This window comes from Rhopalosiphum padi, chromosome 2 (genome assembly GCF_020882245.1).
Source record: "Rhopalosiphum padi isolate XX-2018 chromosome 2, ASM2088224v1, whole genome shotgun sequence".
In the NCBI taxonomy this organism is placed as follows: domain Eukaryota; kingdom Metazoa; phylum Arthropoda; class Insecta; order Hemiptera; family Aphididae; genus Rhopalosiphum; species Rhopalosiphum padi.
The window spans coordinates 9,105,459-9,123,060 of NC_083598.1; the positions used below are offsets into that span (position 1 = coordinate 9,105,459).

The 17,602-nt window shown below is 33.9% G+C and overlaps 2 protein-coding genes across 4 annotated transcripts; one reads left to right on the top strand and one right to left on the bottom strand.

Moving 5' to 3' along the window:
• Positions 1–160: 160 nt before the first annotated feature.
• Positions 161–12,454, top strand: LOC132920854 (uncharacterized). Of its 3 annotated transcripts, none has more exons than XM_060983570.1 (4): positions 161–410; positions 1,314–1,671; positions 3,854–5,618; positions 8,612–12,454. In XM_060983570.1, exons 1-4 carry the CDS (start codon positions 362–364, stop codon positions 10,598–10,600), a joined length of 4,161 nt encoding a protein of 1,386 aa, XP_060839553.1. In that variant the 5' UTR covers positions 161–361; the 3' UTR covers positions 10,601–12,454. The 3 variants fall into 3 exon arrangements, with proteins under 3 accessions (XP_060839553.1, XP_060839554.1, XP_060839555.1); XM_060983571.1 differs by having other exon boundaries at positions 161–387; XM_060983572.1 differs by lacking the exons at positions 161–410; positions 1,314–1,671 and adding an exon at positions 2,619–3,125.
• Positions 11,775–15,661, bottom strand: LOC132920856 (negative elongation factor E). Its single transcript, XM_060983574.1, has 6 exons — positions 15,395–15,661; positions 14,979–15,302; positions 14,708–14,913; positions 14,593–14,647; positions 14,427–14,529; positions 11,775–11,988 (listed from the first exon to the last, which is right to left on the bottom strand). Exons 1-6 carry the CDS (start codon positions 15,473–15,475, stop codon positions 11,918–11,920), a joined length of 840 nt encoding a protein of 279 aa, XP_060839557.1. The 5' UTR covers positions 15,476–15,661; the 3' UTR covers positions 11,775–11,917.
• Positions 15,662–17,602: the final 1,941 nt, after the last annotated feature.

The window sequence follows — 17,602 nt, forward strand, 5'->3', positions numbered from 1 at the left end:
ATTAACGGCGGCGAGTGGAAAACTAAGTAAAAAAAAGTGAAAGATATGGGCCACTTCGCAATATGACAAATCCAAAGGGTCGAGTTTATTTTTAATTGATGAAATTGGACGCAGTCCAAACATGTCTGAGCGCCGGGACCACGTCGTAAACGAGCTGCATACATGCATCACACAAACGGTTTTCCGCCTCCGGTGCGCGAGATCCGACTCGTGTGCGTGTCAACTTAATCGTCAAAGTCAAACGACAAGTTCTGTAAAAATACAATAAATATAAAAACTGAAACGCATTTGAAACAAATAAAGAATTAAACTGTGCGAATGTTACTCGTGCCTGGACCCGTCATCGCGTAAGTCTCATCGCATGACGTGTGACGATGGAAGAACCAGGTCGGTACTTATATGTCTATATAGTACGTATATCCCAAAATTATCCACGTGACTTCCTAGCAAATCAATAGGTTAGGCTTTATTTAAATGTTGTTTTTAACAATATAGGTAATCTATAAGAAATGTATACAAATAAATTATAATTTTCTTATAGATTTCTGTTGAAAAAATAGCATTTAAATATTATATTGATGTGTCACAGTCTCGCGAAGATACTTAGGGTTATAAACTTACATGGGACTTTTGAGACACACTGTATACACGCACATATTAATACTATAACGTTATATGAATCTAGATTATACAAATAAAAAGGTTTTTGTGTTCAATAATATTGTTGACTTTGTAGAATAAATACAAAAAAAAATATATGCGATATATGTGTTAATCCAGTGATTCGAGGGTAAGAGGGTAAATGACACGGTTACCTCAAGTAAAAAATGTTTGGAAGTGTGAAATTTTTTTAACGTGTTTTTTTTAATCGTTTTCAAATATATATTTAACAAAATTATTCAAAAACAAGATTCTTAAAAAATAAATTAAAAATTGTATTTTTGTTATATTTAACGAAAAGTAAATAATATATAACTAATATATATCTCGTAGTATCCAAAGTTTAGTTTTTAAATTCAATTTCCATAAATATGTAAATTGATTCTTAACAGTGTGATTATTATCTATTACTGAATTTTTTGGAATTAGTATAACGTATAATATTATATGAGCCTAACCTTATAGGTGATATAAATTATCGCGACATAAGGTGTAGGGTACCATCGGCCGTGAAATTTGTTAAATTACCTACCTAGTACAGCTTTGAAGTTTAATCGCGTTAAATTTTTTTTTGTCAACGGACTCAATAATCCGCTCTTCACAAACCATATTTCATTACATTAAAATATATTTGAGTAATATTTTTGTATTAGATTCACGTAAATCAATCTCCTGTAGCAAGGACGGACCCTATTATTCGACGCTGAACCAATCGACTCTCGGCAGGTCTCCGTCGACTAAGTCTACACCATGCAGGTCTCCGTCGACTAGGTCTACACCATGTAGGTCTACTTCACGTAGATCTACCCCGGGTCGGTCTACATCAGGCAGGTCTACTTCAGGATGCAGTAGATCTACATCGGACAGGTCGACAACCCCAGAACCACCGCCCGTTCCACCAGCCACCTATCACTGGGAGGAAGTGAGGAGAAAACGGTCTGTAGGTGGGTATCCATGGACGCATCTCAACAAGCCACCGTTCGATGAAAAGACTTGGGTGAAGTATGAAAGGCAAGTATACACCGTCAGGCGTCAATCACGCCGTCGACATCCCATTAAAGTACGTTTGCAGCTTATGGTTTTAATGGAAAACAAATCAAATAAAAACTATATATCTGCAGTTGCGTAATATATTGCATCATACTTGTCAAAATGTGTGCCAACGAGTTCGTCGCTATCGCCTATTGTAGTAGGCGTTTTGTAAAAAATAAAAAAACAATGCCAAATCGAAAATAAAATACGATTTTCGATAGAATTGAAAGAAAATTTATGTCTATCTATGTTTAAATTACACGGTTGTTGTACTCGTATATTATGCATAATCTGCAGTGACGGTCGACCACTCGTTGAGTATTTGAAATTGGTCAAGTATAATATTGTGCATAAAATCCAATGTTTAAACTATTTTTTAATAATAATAACAACAACAATAATAATGATACATCAACGAGTCGCTTTTAAAGTGTTTTCACGAGACTTAATAGATAAACATAATATTTTATAATAATTATTATTATTATTGTACAGTTATTATAATTTCCATAAATATTTCACACAATTTCCAATCCTATTACATGTGGTACGTATTAATTTTCTATTTATTGTTTGTTTACAAACAATATTATAATGTTAAGTTAGAGTATATGACCAGAGAAAATGTCCATTATATTTTTTTAAGCTTAAGGTTATTAAATAGATACTATTTTATAATCAAGACACAATAGTTTTTGGGTTTTTATTCGCGTTTCCTGTTTTATTAAATACTATATTATAGTATAAAACTGTTTTCACCGGATGTTTATGACATTAATATATGATCTAGTTCATATGTATAATATTGTACATGTATTTACTAAAACAATTTTATCTTTTTAAACGTATATTCGTCTGTATCGAATAATATACTTAATTATTTCATGTACAATACATATATGTAAATATAACGCGAGCAAATTATTTCGATTGCAATTTCGATCTCGATATTTTAATCAATTTAATAACGAGTGCATTGACACTCAGGCTGTTGTATATTATTAAACTACCTGCAACAGACTGCGGTACATATACCATTTGGCTATGTAAAATGACAAAAATCTCAACTATATTGGCCCAGAGATGATATTAGTTGGAACTTGGTAGTGAAAAAAAACGAGCACTCTTCTCGTCTGAATATTCGGGTTATGCCGGACGGCCAAAACACATTTGGCAACCGTTACGGCAATTTCGATTTTTCTCTCCGTATAATCGAGCACGATTGTGTAGCGCGTGGCGGCGATGTCGAAACCGGGGAATGTAGCCTTACGACGATTCAGTGTAGTCCGGAAATCATTTGCAGCCGCTGGTCTTCCGACACCATTGAACAACAGATTATATTTCCTCCAAAGATGCCAAGCACACTGTTGAATTCGTAATTAACTTGAAAATTTGTACTGCATGATTTAATATAAGAAACGTACAGACATGGGGTGAGTAAACAACATCATTAAATTGATCTGACCATTTAACGAAATAAAAAGAGAAAAATATTTAAAATATTATATAATATATTCATTTATAAAGTTACTAAATTGAATATTTAGTTTAAAATCAGGTCGTTATATTTGGGTGTGTATAAATATAATTAATCAGCATAATTTTACAGCTATAAATCTAGCGTTTTTATCCACATTTTTTTTTATAGCTATTCTATATTTATACGACAACACATTATAATATTATATTTTTCGTAATATAATATCAATAAGACAATGCGTTTAAAATGTAATGTGGATACATAATTTATGTTTTTAAGTTGAACATAAACACATACTGCTATCACGAATTGGTATATCAATTTTAAATATTTTATTATCGGCCAAATGAATAAATTAACAACAAAAAATAACACTGTATAGTATATAGGTACACGACGGATCTTATCCACTCTACGTCTACTTTTAGCTCCGGACCAACAGACACCTATAAATAAGTTTTTGCTCTCTCACGAGAGGATTCTTGGCATGTCGAATCCTCTGTCTCTGTCATTGTCGCCAAATAATAAATAAATTTAACCCTTCTGTCGTTACACTGGTTTTTTTTCCTGCGTCCGTTCGTTCACACGTGAACTAGCCATTATTTCTGATACAAATATTTAAAATATGTTTGGCCCGATCTGTTTTTGATAACGTTACATTATTTTTTTTTTTTTTTTTAGAGATCACGTATACGAACCTGTCACGCCAGCAGCTAGCGCTGACCAGATATCTCCGCCCATCACGAATTCAAAAAAAGACGATAATCGTCATTTTTTACGCATACCATTGACCGAAGAACTCGTGATGGCCGACGACACGGGTTCGGAACCAGAAAGTGATCAGCAACAACAACGACAACTACGATTAGCTAGACAAGAAGAAGATAACGAAGACGACGACAATGACGATGATGAAGAAGATGATGAGGAAGAGGACAATGATAATGACGACGACGACGGAAATGTCGGTAAAAAAGTTGTACGATCCGATGAATCGACTTATGAGGGTGAAAACGAAAACTCATCTGTGGGCGATGTGGAGTCCGGTAACACACGTATGAAGGTCTTCCAACAAAAAGTTAAAGTCAAAGCAGACATACTACGCACCAAGCTGCAAGGGGTAACCAAACGGAAACCTAAGCAAAAAATAGTGGTAGACGCGCCTAATGGTGAAAAGTCTCGCCGCAAGTTCGGCCAGTTCGCCACTTTGCCAAAAAAGTTCACATTTAACGCACCCAAAGTAAATTTCTCCACAGCCTTTGGACACTTTTCGCGAAGATCCGTGGATCCGAACGAATCTAGTACGGACGAGACAAAAAGTGTGCGTGATGAGACGAAAAGTGGTCGATTCTCGCTGCCACGTTTTGGATTATCCAGGACGTCGTCGGAATCTCCGAAACCGTCAAAATCCGTGAAAATCGGTGGTTCCCGACTGTCTATACCGAGTTTCCGGCCGCGTACTTGGTCGGACGCTTCGAAAGTGTCGAAACCAGATAGTCCAAAACCTCGGATAATGGACTTCGGCACATACCCAAGGATATTTTCGAAACGTCGGAAAACAAACGTGGCGAACAAAGCAAAGACGCCACCACCATCTTCCGACGGAGGAGAGCCAGAACAAAACAACTATAAACGAAAGGACTCTTTTCATCGGCGCTTCTTTCGGTCACACAAAGAGTCAACGCCAGCTCCAACGGACGAACAGACTGCTACGCTGGCTGTGGAAGAAGAGCTAGATGAGCCTCAACTGCAGGTATCCAAGGAATCGTTGGCGGAATTTGGCGACAGCGATCTACAGGAGGTGATATCGCTGAGTGATGACTGTCGATCGAAGGATACGAAGAGCTTGTCTGAACACCGATCGGGTGTAATTGAAGAAATTGATTCTGACGAATTTTTCCTGCGCGAAAAAGGTCTAAGTCGCGGCGACGTGCACATCAGCAATTATTTGTCATCAGAGATCAGAGACGTTTTCCGGTCGAACCGGACACGGTCTGTGGAAGGCGTTAATGATAACGACAGCGGTACGAGTGCAAGAAACAACCGCGACTCAAGTAGTGGTATCTCCACGCCGGTGAGACCGTCGCGGACCAATTCGCTGAGAAGGCCTAACCGGCATACTACAGTTGATGCGAATACTGAACGATCTTATGTCGCTGATCGGTTCAGTACGATGCCAAAATCGTTCGGTGGCACCAGGCCGTCAAAGAAAGACGTGGAAGACTACACCCCCGAGAACATCATCACCAGTCAGACATTTGAACCATCGCAAAATCCAATACTACCATCGGGGGTGCCCTGGAGAACTTCCGTTAGGCAGACTTCTTCTGCCGCTGTCACACACATGCCGCCAAAACCACCGACTAGACAACGCATGGCTAAGTTCTCCACGTTTGACACGCGGTCAATGATTGATTTGTCCAGAAAGAGAAGCCAGTCACAAATCGTAAGTATATAAATTTTATATATACTCGTACTACATAGCACTATTTAAAATATAGATAACTTTTAAATTTATTTACTAGACACGACTACGCTTTCTCAAACAAAAAATATTTGAAAACTATTCCCGATATACCTAACACTTTTACAAGCGATTGTCTCAAACAATAAATTAAGCTTGACTGTTATTTAACAGACTATACCATAGAATAGAATAAATTTAAATGTAATCTATTCTGTGACTACACTGTTAACGTTAATTTTTACTGTAATAAAATAAAAATACCAAATATGAATCTAAAATATTAATTTCTGAAAATAAAATTAATAATATAAAAAATACCAAATAAATATCTCGTAAATCACTACAAAGTTACTTATGGTTCTTATATATATTATGATAAACCATATGTATATTATAAATAGAATTATTATAGATATATTATTTCCTACATACGTTTGTTAATGTTAACCTTCTACTGACTACCAGGCGAATATATGTTTTTATGTTTATGCGTTAGCTGTTAAGTAATATACTATATTTTCCTATATTATTATTTAAGAAATTTCAGGACGCACGTATTGATATTCATGTTTTTTTTTAAATATAAAAATATAACTAAATCCAAGAATATTTTATTTAATATGAAGAAATTAAATGTAAATTGTAGTTTTATTTTTTGTTATTTAAGATTTGTTTTAAATGTTTTAATATATTTGTAATTTTAGATTCTAAATGATGCAAGGAATATATCGGTTTTTCAATTTGATTTTATTATTGTTGTTACGATTTTTAGCAGATTTGCTCCAATCATCTAAACCAAGGTTTTTAGTAGCATTTTTAATCAATTTGTATTTTGAATTTCGGGTCACATAGGAAATTTTCAAGATTTTTCTTAATAATTTTAAATTAGAGAAAACAGCAGAAATTAACTAATATTATACAACACCTGTTAGACTATTCAATTTTACTTTTTTTAAATAATACTTGTATGTTGTATATATTGGCGCACTTTTTATACATGACAACATTTTCAAAATATTTTGGCTCGGTACGTCGGTATTAGGTACTGACATGTGATTTGTTTTAAAAATTAGTTCAATCTATATCTAAGAAATTACTAATAATAAAATAACATAATTTAAACTAGTGATACACGGTTGTGAACTGTTAAAATATACAATTGCCTTCGAAAACTACACGATTGCGGATAAATTTATAAACAAACCCTCAATGATATAGGAATTCTGAGCGTATAAAATATAAACTTACAGTATATTTCGCAAGTAATTTAAGGTTAATACTGTAGTTATTATAGTACATATTATGAGTACGTTAAGTTGTTTTAAACAATTCTTAGAAATAAAGGGATCTACTGATCCCTTATATCCTTTGCTTAGAATCGCTTTTTCCTCAAACAACAAAAGATCATTTAATTCGAAATTAACTCCATTTATTTTATATATAGTATATACCTATACTAGATTATATAGTGACTTACACAACTACACAGTAACGAGGTCACTCGAAACACACTATACAGCAGAAGCGAGTTCTCTAGCTTTTATTTTTTTCACACTAATAATGTTAGATGTACAATTAATTTTTCTATTATTGTATATACCTATATATTATTTTATTTTCATCTTTAACTTTCAATTTTCATGACTTTCACTCATAAAGTCCTGTATATAATATCCTTATTTAGTAAGTACCTACATATTTACTATCTTTTTTTTATCAAATCACAACTACCGTTATAGATATGATTGTACATTTACAACTGTGGTAACATCAAATATTTTCAAAATTATTCTCTCTTGGTATTTTTTGTATACACTAAGATTTTAAGTATTCAGTCATCAGTCAATCAATTTTATGCTATTTTTTGTTTGAAATTGTATACTTATTATGCAATTTTAAGTGCTTTAAAATCTTATCCTTGTTCGGTATTTCTTTTTGTCGACAAGTTATAATATGTTATAAACTCATAACCATTGTTTTTTTTTTAATATTTTTAGGCTTATATAATATAATATATGTATATATTTATTTAGCCATAAAATTGATTGGCTAGCCTCGCAAAGAAACGTGTAAGTTTATTATAGCTAAAAAAAAAATCCTATAATAGTGGCTGTATAATAATATATGCACTTGTATAATAGACAGTAGTTATGTCGTTATCTTTACTGAAATACGCTTTGTCAGGAAATAAGTAATCTATAAAACACCGGGAACATAAGTCATAGCGGTAAAATTGCGCTTCTATTTTTTACACAAATGTAGGTAAAGATATCTACCTATAAAACGATTCCGTTCGTTTATGATAGGTGTATACAATTCACGTAACTTAACCACAATAATTGAATAATTAATCAGAACAAATAGCATACTTTCATAATTTTATGGCAATAAGTAATAACTGATGTCATAAAATATAAATTATAATAATATAACAAAAAGAAGTCGGTCGACGATATCGTAATATAGGTGGTATAGATTACGCAGGTTAGCGCGAATTTGAGGGGACTTAGTCCGCCCAAGTCAAAAACAAGTATAAACGTAGTCTACACTCTACCTATACGATGTTTTTATTTTTTATTTATATTGTGTAATTCGATCGATAACTCTCCACTCCAACACAACCTTATTATAGGCTTAAAGAAGTTGATATATTTATATACATAAACGTAAATAAATTTCAAATTTCTCTTTAATTTATTTATAACTTTAATATTGTGTTCAAACAAACACATAACGAATGACGACAATGGCGTAACAAATGAAAAACTGTTGAAACAGCTGCTGGACGTATCTACGAGCAAAAAAATTTAAAAATAGTAGTAGCAGCTAGGTTAGGTATTAAGTATAATGTATAATTTTTAGAAAATATTATTGGGTCTAAAAAATTAGGCTACACACAACCATATGAGTATACCATTTATACATGGTTTAATTCTTTAATTTAAATCTGACAATTTTTTTTTTCGTCACAGGGATTCCAACCGTCGATGAACTTTTCAGATACCGTGCCAAAAGCTCCGATGCGTCGGTCCAGAACTTCGTTGGCCGGTTCCGACCGCGATATTTCGTTGGCGGTGACCGATAACGGCGGCCGGCCTTCGTGGGCAGTAAACGGCAGCGGTGCAGGAGCGCCGACACCGCCGCTGCGCCGTTCGCGAATGTCACTGACGTCAGATGTAGACGTCGAAGAGCGGTCTGCAACAGCCGTACACGCAGTCAACGGCACTGCAGCCGTGAGGTCCACGCCTCCGCGACCACCTCCGCCACAATCGACGACAACGACATCGGCCGCGGTCGCTGGTTACGCGACGGTGGACAAATCATCGCCGTCCTCAGCGTCGCTTTTGTTACCACCACAGTCGCCGGTGCGTCACAGGAGGAAAAAATCATACGACGTGATCAAAAGTCAAGAGTTTGGAGCGTTTTTCACCATACCGAGGTCGTACAGCTATTGCGACAGGAATGCGCGGCCATCCACAGATGCAGACACCAGCTGTACCGCTAAACTGCCACCGCCGTCGAGACCCGCACGCGCCTACAACACCCTCGGACCGTCTCGACCGCTTCGGCGCCGGTTACCGATCCGCGAACACGAGTACGGCGACGTGGCCGACGACGGAAGCGGTGGCCACAACGACAACGATGAAGGCGACGGCGCAGACAGAATCGACGGGACGGCCAAAGCGGCGGCGGCGTTGTGCTCGGGCGACGTGATCGAAAAGATGAAACTCCGGCCGTTGCCTTCACCGCCACCGCCACCTCGCAAGTCGAGAGCGGCCGACGACGTCGCTACGCCTGAACCACACCGGCGTAGGAACACCGATTCAGCCCTGGTCCCTTTTTTAGATCGGCGAGAAACGTCTGTAACATCGTCTAACGATTTTTTTGCCGACGTTTCTCGTGCTCTGTTGGCGTCTGCCGCTAGAAACACTGTTGCCGCCACCGATGACGTGTCTGTGGCCGTTCAGACCGACCCGTCACCGGATGATTACGCGTCGGACGACCACGACGACAGGTCATGCTGTTCTGCCGAGTCGGACGATCGGGCAACAAAGTCTGTAGCAACAACGTCTCAACATCTCACCCCAAAAACGCTGACCACCGCCGCCCCCGTCGACCGAACTAGATCTCGAACGTCGTCCCAGGTCACTGAGTACGTTGACCGACCGACGTCCGGTATGTCGGTAAACACGGCAGACGACTGCAGTTGCAACGGTTACGCGATGGTGTCTGAAACGGCAAATGCCGCGAGCGGTGTCGCGGCAGTGCGCGCGCAACGCTTAACCGTCGAAGAGCTACAAGTGGGTAGGATGATCGTGGCCGATATACTCGGGCAGCGAATGGCCGTCGACGATGTGTCCGGATCGAATCTAAAGATCGCTCAGTTCGCTACTGCGGTTCAGCATCCGTCTCTGCAGCAGCTGCAGCAGGATGCCGCAGCCGCCGCTGTGCAAGCAGCGCCTACAGGTGACGACCTGACAACACACGTGTCGCTGTTGCAGGACGACAACGCGTCGGTTCAGTCTTCACGCGTATCGTCCATGTATCCGGAAGTGGATTCGGACGAGGACCGGGCTAGCGTGTTAGCAGCGCCCACACCACCACGTCGACGCAGTAAACCTCCGTCCTCACCTCGTTCGGCCACCGACGCCGACCGTCATGACCGTGGCAAAAATGGCAGACCACCAGGAACCGTTGGTGCCGTCGATCTGTCCGCTGCCGACCCATCTATCACCGAACTCAGCTGTCAGCTGTTCCGGTTGTGTCACTCGAACGTATGCAGTCTGTTCACCAAAGTCGTCCAGCAAGTGGTCCCGGAGGACACGGAGAAGCGGCGCGACCTGCAAGCCGCCCTGTGCTTCCTGAGCATCATACTCGCCGGTCTGCTGATCTTAGGCTTTGGAAACGAGAAGACCATACACCATCACCACTGGGATTTTCAATTCCCTCCCAATCAGTAGCCACACCACCCATCGTGGGTTGTTGCGGTACTTTTGTTATTGTTATTGTTGCTAACCGATCGTTGTTTCTTTGTTTTGCATTTCGATATTTTAATATTCAATTGTATAGCATACGGTTGTTAAAAAATATGTTTTCCCTATACATAAAAACAACAGTCGTTTCTGTCATTGACTGAACGGTAAATGATAATTTTTAGAGCTTACATTCAAAACATCTAACACTTATACAGTTATACGATTTTCGTTTATGTACCTAACTTTTACCTTACACATTTTTTTTTTTTCTAAAATATTTTTGCAACATTTTGTTGTTTTATTTAGAGACGTTATATTTGCTATTTTTCATCTCGTATAAATCGTTAACAATAAATAATTGCCCGCTATACTCAACAGCGGTAATTAGAACACAAATATTATGTAGGAAGGACAGGTAGGTGCATTAAACTTTGTAGGAATATTAAATAATAATATAATATTAATTCATTCATTAAAATGTTTAATGATATTCCGCTATTTTATGTTTAACGGGGTAACGCAAAGTGAATTAAAAACACTCGATTATCCTTAATGTTTAGACTAGGATAAAATTACTATATTATAAAATTATAGTTTCGAGTAGAAACGCCGAAATGAACTATTAAGATTTATTACTAGTAAGTGTTATTAGACGCAATTTACTGATGTCTATTGACTCTTTACCAGCGTCTAACATATAAAATCACAAATTGCTGACTAAATACAATAAATATGATCAGAGGACTAAATTTCTATAACTTGACTACAAGCCACATAAAGTATACCTATACTCTTTATGTACCAATAATCATAATAATCAAATCATCAAACATTCAATTTATTGTCATTAAACACTTTCGGCATAGATCTTATTTTAATTGTTAAAGGTTTGGTTTCATTAAGGCTTTATAAGTAGATAAATGTGAAACTATAATTTTAATTTTTAAATTGTATGATTATCTATAGAATAGAATAGATATTGTCTAGAATCTAGATTGAAAATCTCCATTTCTGCATACATAACTGAAATCTCAAAGTTATATTTTTATTATGAGCCATGTTTTTGTGGTAACTAAATTATTTGTTAAACAACTTATTTTATGATGATGTGGTTACTGAATTCATTTTTTAAGTTAACAATAAAATAATTTACAATAAATCAGCAATACTTTCTTTTTAATAAATAGTTTATAAAAATTACATCAATATAATAAATTACATGAATATATCATTTTTATCACTCAGTCATGAAAAAAAATCTCTATTATATAATTAAAATCTAAAATAAATAAAAACAATTGTTTAAATTAAATCATCATATGTCACCAGCGAACGATCATCTCGTTGATTTCCTTTTTGAGATTTATTAGTAGCTAGAATTCAAAAATAATACACATTAATTTTGACAATTAAAATCTGTATATCTAAATTATGTTGAAACCATTTAAGTTATTTGTTTATATTTTATGAATAAAAGTATATTTTCAGTTAATTTAAACAAATTTTTTGGTTGAATGATTTTAGCTGAATTCAAGGAGAGATTAGTCTAAGAGGTACATGCCAAGAATTATGTTATTAAATCAAATCTGATATTCAAACATTTTAAAATTAAATAGTTGTTGCACATGACAACTAAGGTATGTAAAAATATCTACATAATATATTATTATGTTAAAGGTTCAAAAATATTAATTTATTATGTAAAAATATTATAATATAATAATGTTATAGGTAGTTATATCTTAGTAAAAGAACTTTTTCACAACTAATTCATTATTATATTATATATTTATCATTAATTTATTTTTATGAATTTAATAAAAGTGAAAAAAAAACTAACTGTGATATTATTTTAAATCAAAATCTTAATATTATAACACAGAATTATTCACTGGACGTACTTAGTGCTGACATCCATTTCCTTTTATAATGAATATATTTATATTTTAATTTTTAAGTTTACCTAGGGACCATATTTTTAATTATTTACATTTTTATATTGTTTAAGAAGTATTCTTTGGCGATACCAACTTCATTTTTTAAATGAGAAACATTTTTTTTTTTTTTTTTGCTGTTATAGTGTTATACACTTTTTATACAACATAACATAGTTAAAAGAAAAAAGCTAGGATTGTAACATTAAATTGGCCATTTTCAAGACAAATGCACAATGGACAAGAAACCACTCATTGTTAGTTATATTTTATATGACCAGAGGTTTTACAAACAATAAGGAAATATAGACATTGGGACTCTTAAAGGCCACTTAAATAGAAATTCAAGATAAATTTAGCATATACCTTGGCTCACAAGAGAACTATGTTTCGCACATAAAGACTGACAGTAATGACCAATATTAACTGACGCTAACGTTATAAGTATATGAAATTAGTAGAGGATATGTGAGTTAAGATGGATTTTGGTTGCCACCTAGGTGCATTCTCTTGTGGGCCAGAATAAAGTCTCATAGCCACCATTCCAAGGGGATTGTCTGTAGGTTAAACAGTTGGACATAGCTAAGACACTTTATGAGGTAGATTGTAATAAATCATCAACTTATAACACCACTCTAAATATTGGTTATAATAATTATGGCTTGGAAGTTGTAAGAGTTCCATATATTTTATTTGCACTTAGTTTATAGCAGACTATGCTAGAAAAAAATTCTATAGAATGGCAAGTTTAAAAATCGAAAATATACATTTTGTACATTTTGTCAATTATAGAGATTATTATTCTCCATTTTTGTGCAAAAAATTCATAGTTTTAACCATTTTTAATGTTTTTATTTTATGGTGTGCATTTCACTCATTTCAGTATACATTTTCAATAACAAATGCTATATAGAAATCGATATTTCAATAACTAATATATTGCTAATAATTTAAAAAATAGTATTACAAAAATATATATATAAAAACAATTTATAAATTACCAAATAGTATAAAAAAAAAAAAATTATAGAGCATTTTTTAAGGTAATTGTTGACTATTTTTTACATCATATTTGTATGATTTTAAGGGCATTTAAATCCAGGCCCTACTAATAACCTATTTTTTTTCAAAATATCTTTTAAATTGCAATTTACTAGATAAAAGATAAATTTTTTATATAAAAAAAAAAATGGTATCATTAAATACAGTTTTAATAGTTTTAAACTCCTTTAAATAATATAAAAATTGAATTATATGATTTATTTTTAATTTTAATTTTAAATTACACACTCTATAGATTGGTGGTATAATAAGCATAGGTACAAAAAACTAAACAATTAATAAAATACATGTATATTGTTGTATGAATTATTCAACACAAATCTTTGGCAAGACATGATTTAATTGAAAAATCAATCTATACCAGGGGTCGGCAATTAATTTATATGGAGGGCCAGATATTTAAAAAAAAAAAAATTTCGAGGGCCAAAAAAATTTCAATATTAGTTTAATTTTTGTTATGAAGGGTAGGGGGAGTGATGCATAGGATGTATAGGAAAATTAAGAAAATTTTTGGCGGTCCATATTTTTTCCTTCCACGGGCCGGACATGGCCCGCGGGCCGCCTATTGCCGACCCCTGATCTATACCATAAAAATATAATAAGTTCAAACTTATATGAATATTTTTTTAATTTATTTTTACACTATACAAATCATTGAATAAATATTTCAAGGCATTAATAGAATTTTTAGTATTGCTAATAAAAATTTATAATTAATTATCACTTGGTGTATTTAAAATATATAAAATATTATATAAATACAAATAATTTCAAATATTGAATTAAAAATTTAAGATTATTAATAAAACGCTTACCAATGGCATTCCATGAATTAATTCCTTTATCGCCAAATTCAATAGGCTGATTGCGAGAAATTGAAACTTTTAATTTAATACCAGATACTGTAGTAGTATTCATCTATGTAAACATTTAAATTTATGAATTATAATTATAATTTCTTAAGTATCTAGAATTAATTACTTGAGTTACTGCTTTTTCAGCAGTATCTGGGGAGTTGAAAGTGATGAACCCTCGACTAAAATCAAATAGTTTAATGGATTAGATTTTTAAAAAAGTAAAATATTATAAAACTCACTTTTTTTCTATTTCCATTGATATGTTAATTATTGTACCAAATTTACTAAATGTAGATCTTAAAAATTCTTCAGTCATTGAACTACTTCCTCCAACAAATATAGTGATATCTTTACGAGTAGGTGTTTCAGGAACTGATGGTTCTGGTGAACTTGGAGCTGGTGGAGTGGTTTTAGAAGTAGAAGAAACAAAACTACTATACAAATTCTGCAACCAAAAGAAATTTTAAATAATTAAAATCATAGGTTACTCAGATATAAAATTATATATACAGAGAATTTAGTGGTAGGAGTTGCTTTTGGAGTACTATCGGGAATGACTTCAGCCTTGACTGGAGAAGCTGCTGAAAACGGTTGATAGCTGCTCAAAGCCTGAGTAGTAGTCAACAATTTACGTTCCATTCCACAAGGCCTCTTAAATGATTCCTGGTCTGTACGATTGGGTACTTTTTTTATCGGTCCTATAGCACCAGACTTCAATAGTTTTTTTGCTATTTCTCTGGCATCACGGGCCGTTTCTTTAGGTCTTTTAGGATTGAGTACAGGTGAAGGCTCAGGTTCAGGACGAGGTGTTTTTTGCACTTGCAATGCTTTTTTCTAGATAAAGTAAGTATATTGTATAAGAGTATATAATTAGTTAATGCATGATCAATAGTTATAAGACAATGTTTGCATCTGAGCAATATTACCTTTTTTCTCAATTTTTGATACTTATTTTGCAGCATGAGTTCTTCTTCGGTCAGATTCGTCGGAAAGTGCAAGTACACCATCCTGACGCACTGTAATCGGATTATCTGGTTGTATTATAATTTACAAAAAATTAATACGCTAAAAGACTTGGATAATCACGATTTGAAAAAAAGCTTTTGTCGTCCGTCTATCGACGATAACGGAAAGTAAATATTTAACATGTAGGAATAAAATTACTCTGTAACCGTGATAATGTACTATATCTTATCACAAAACGACTAAGATCGTGATAACCACAGACAAATACCCGCGATTTGAGATATATCTTGAATCGTGTAAATATCACATTTCTACTATTTCTGCGAAATAGCTCGAGTACTTAACACGATCATGTTCCAGTCAAGGGCGGATACATGGGGGGGTGCAATGTGGGAAATTTCCCCCCCCCCCCTGTTCACAAAAACAAGTATCATATATTCTAACAAAGTTCTTTTTTTAAATAGGTGATGACCTTTTTTTAGTTGATAACTAACAAATTGCCCCCCCCCCCGTTTAGGACCAGTAGGACCACGACTGTATCCGCCCTTGGTTCCGGTGGAACGTTTTTCTAGTACTTTTGCTACTTATCATTTCTGATAAAACAAACACCGTATATTTATTGCCTATGAATATCATAAAAGGGGTTTAAATAAACAGATATTTTTCAGATATATAAATAAGATTAAAACTGGATAAATATTAAATAATAATGATTATTATTAAGAATTTGAGAATGTAGTGATTGAATGTTAAATATTAATTATATCAGTAATATTAAAACAAATTATTAAATCATTTAATATGTATGATGTATCTATGATTCTCGCCGCAGAAGTAATGCTAACGCAGTCCCCGTAGCATTGTCGGTTAAACATTAAAGATTAAAAATAAGTATCTGCCTATTATTCTATTATAATTTATGCATATTGAAATGTACATATCTACGTAATGAAAAATTGCAATGTAGAGCATTTTATTATTCTAGAGTAACATTTTAGAGAAAACTATTGATATAATTATAAAAAAAATATTATAAAAATACAAGCAGTGACTTTTATATTACGCAATATGAACAAAGTTAATAAATTTGAGCCTCCGACAACTTGTGAAATTTATTATAAACAACAAAATAGATCCACATTGAAGAAATGAACACTCAGAAACTCAGATGTGTGTATAATAATACATAGAGTACCTATATAGGCCTATTGGCTTTTGCCTATTAAGACTATTAGGCAGTGGCGGCTCGTAGATAGGGACGACGGGGCGGTCACCCCCCTTCTAAAATTATTATTTATTACTAATTTATAAGTTTAATATAAAATTTCAAATTTATATTGTAGTATAATATTATTGTCAAAAATAAAAATTAATTTTCCTATATTTACACTAATAAATATTATGAAAACATTATCAGATAATGGGAGTTTACAATTTCTGAGAAACGATTACCAATAACAATTTGCCGAAATCCACGAGCAGCGAATGCGATCTTGGGCGATGTTAAAAGTCGCCCGTCATAACTATGATCGGAATATAAAAACTAAGAAGGGGGAACACAATAATAACACTGCCGCAGGGGCGATGATTTTAATCGCCCGATGCCCCGATGTACACGGATTCCGAACTTGCGTGTGTTTATTATTTACTTTTTGCCGTCGTAACTCATCGTAATCAATTATTATTTTATTATTTCTTTATCATTATATATGTATTAAATGAATTTAATTAAATAACTATTATTAATATTATTTGTGTTCAATACTTTCCATAAATAAGAAATTTTATATCAACCTACCACTTTCAAAGCACACGAGCCGCCACTGCTATATTAGGTATATTATTATACCTTGTTATATGCAGAACCTATATTACATAGGTATATTATATAAAAAATTACAATACTATTCAGTGGTGTGGTGAACATTTGTGATGCACAATATATATATTTCAGTTCCCACTCCCCACCACTTTCAAGGACATCCATAAAATTTGTTCGAAAAAAAAATTGAAAATAATTAATAATATTTCAAATTTAAATACCTATACTTATGTTTTATTAACTCTTTCCTGGGAATACTAAATTCTAAGAGGCTTTTCCCTAATTTATGTTATAATTGACTTGGTTTACCAAATATAACAATTTACCACTTTTTTTCTTATTTCCC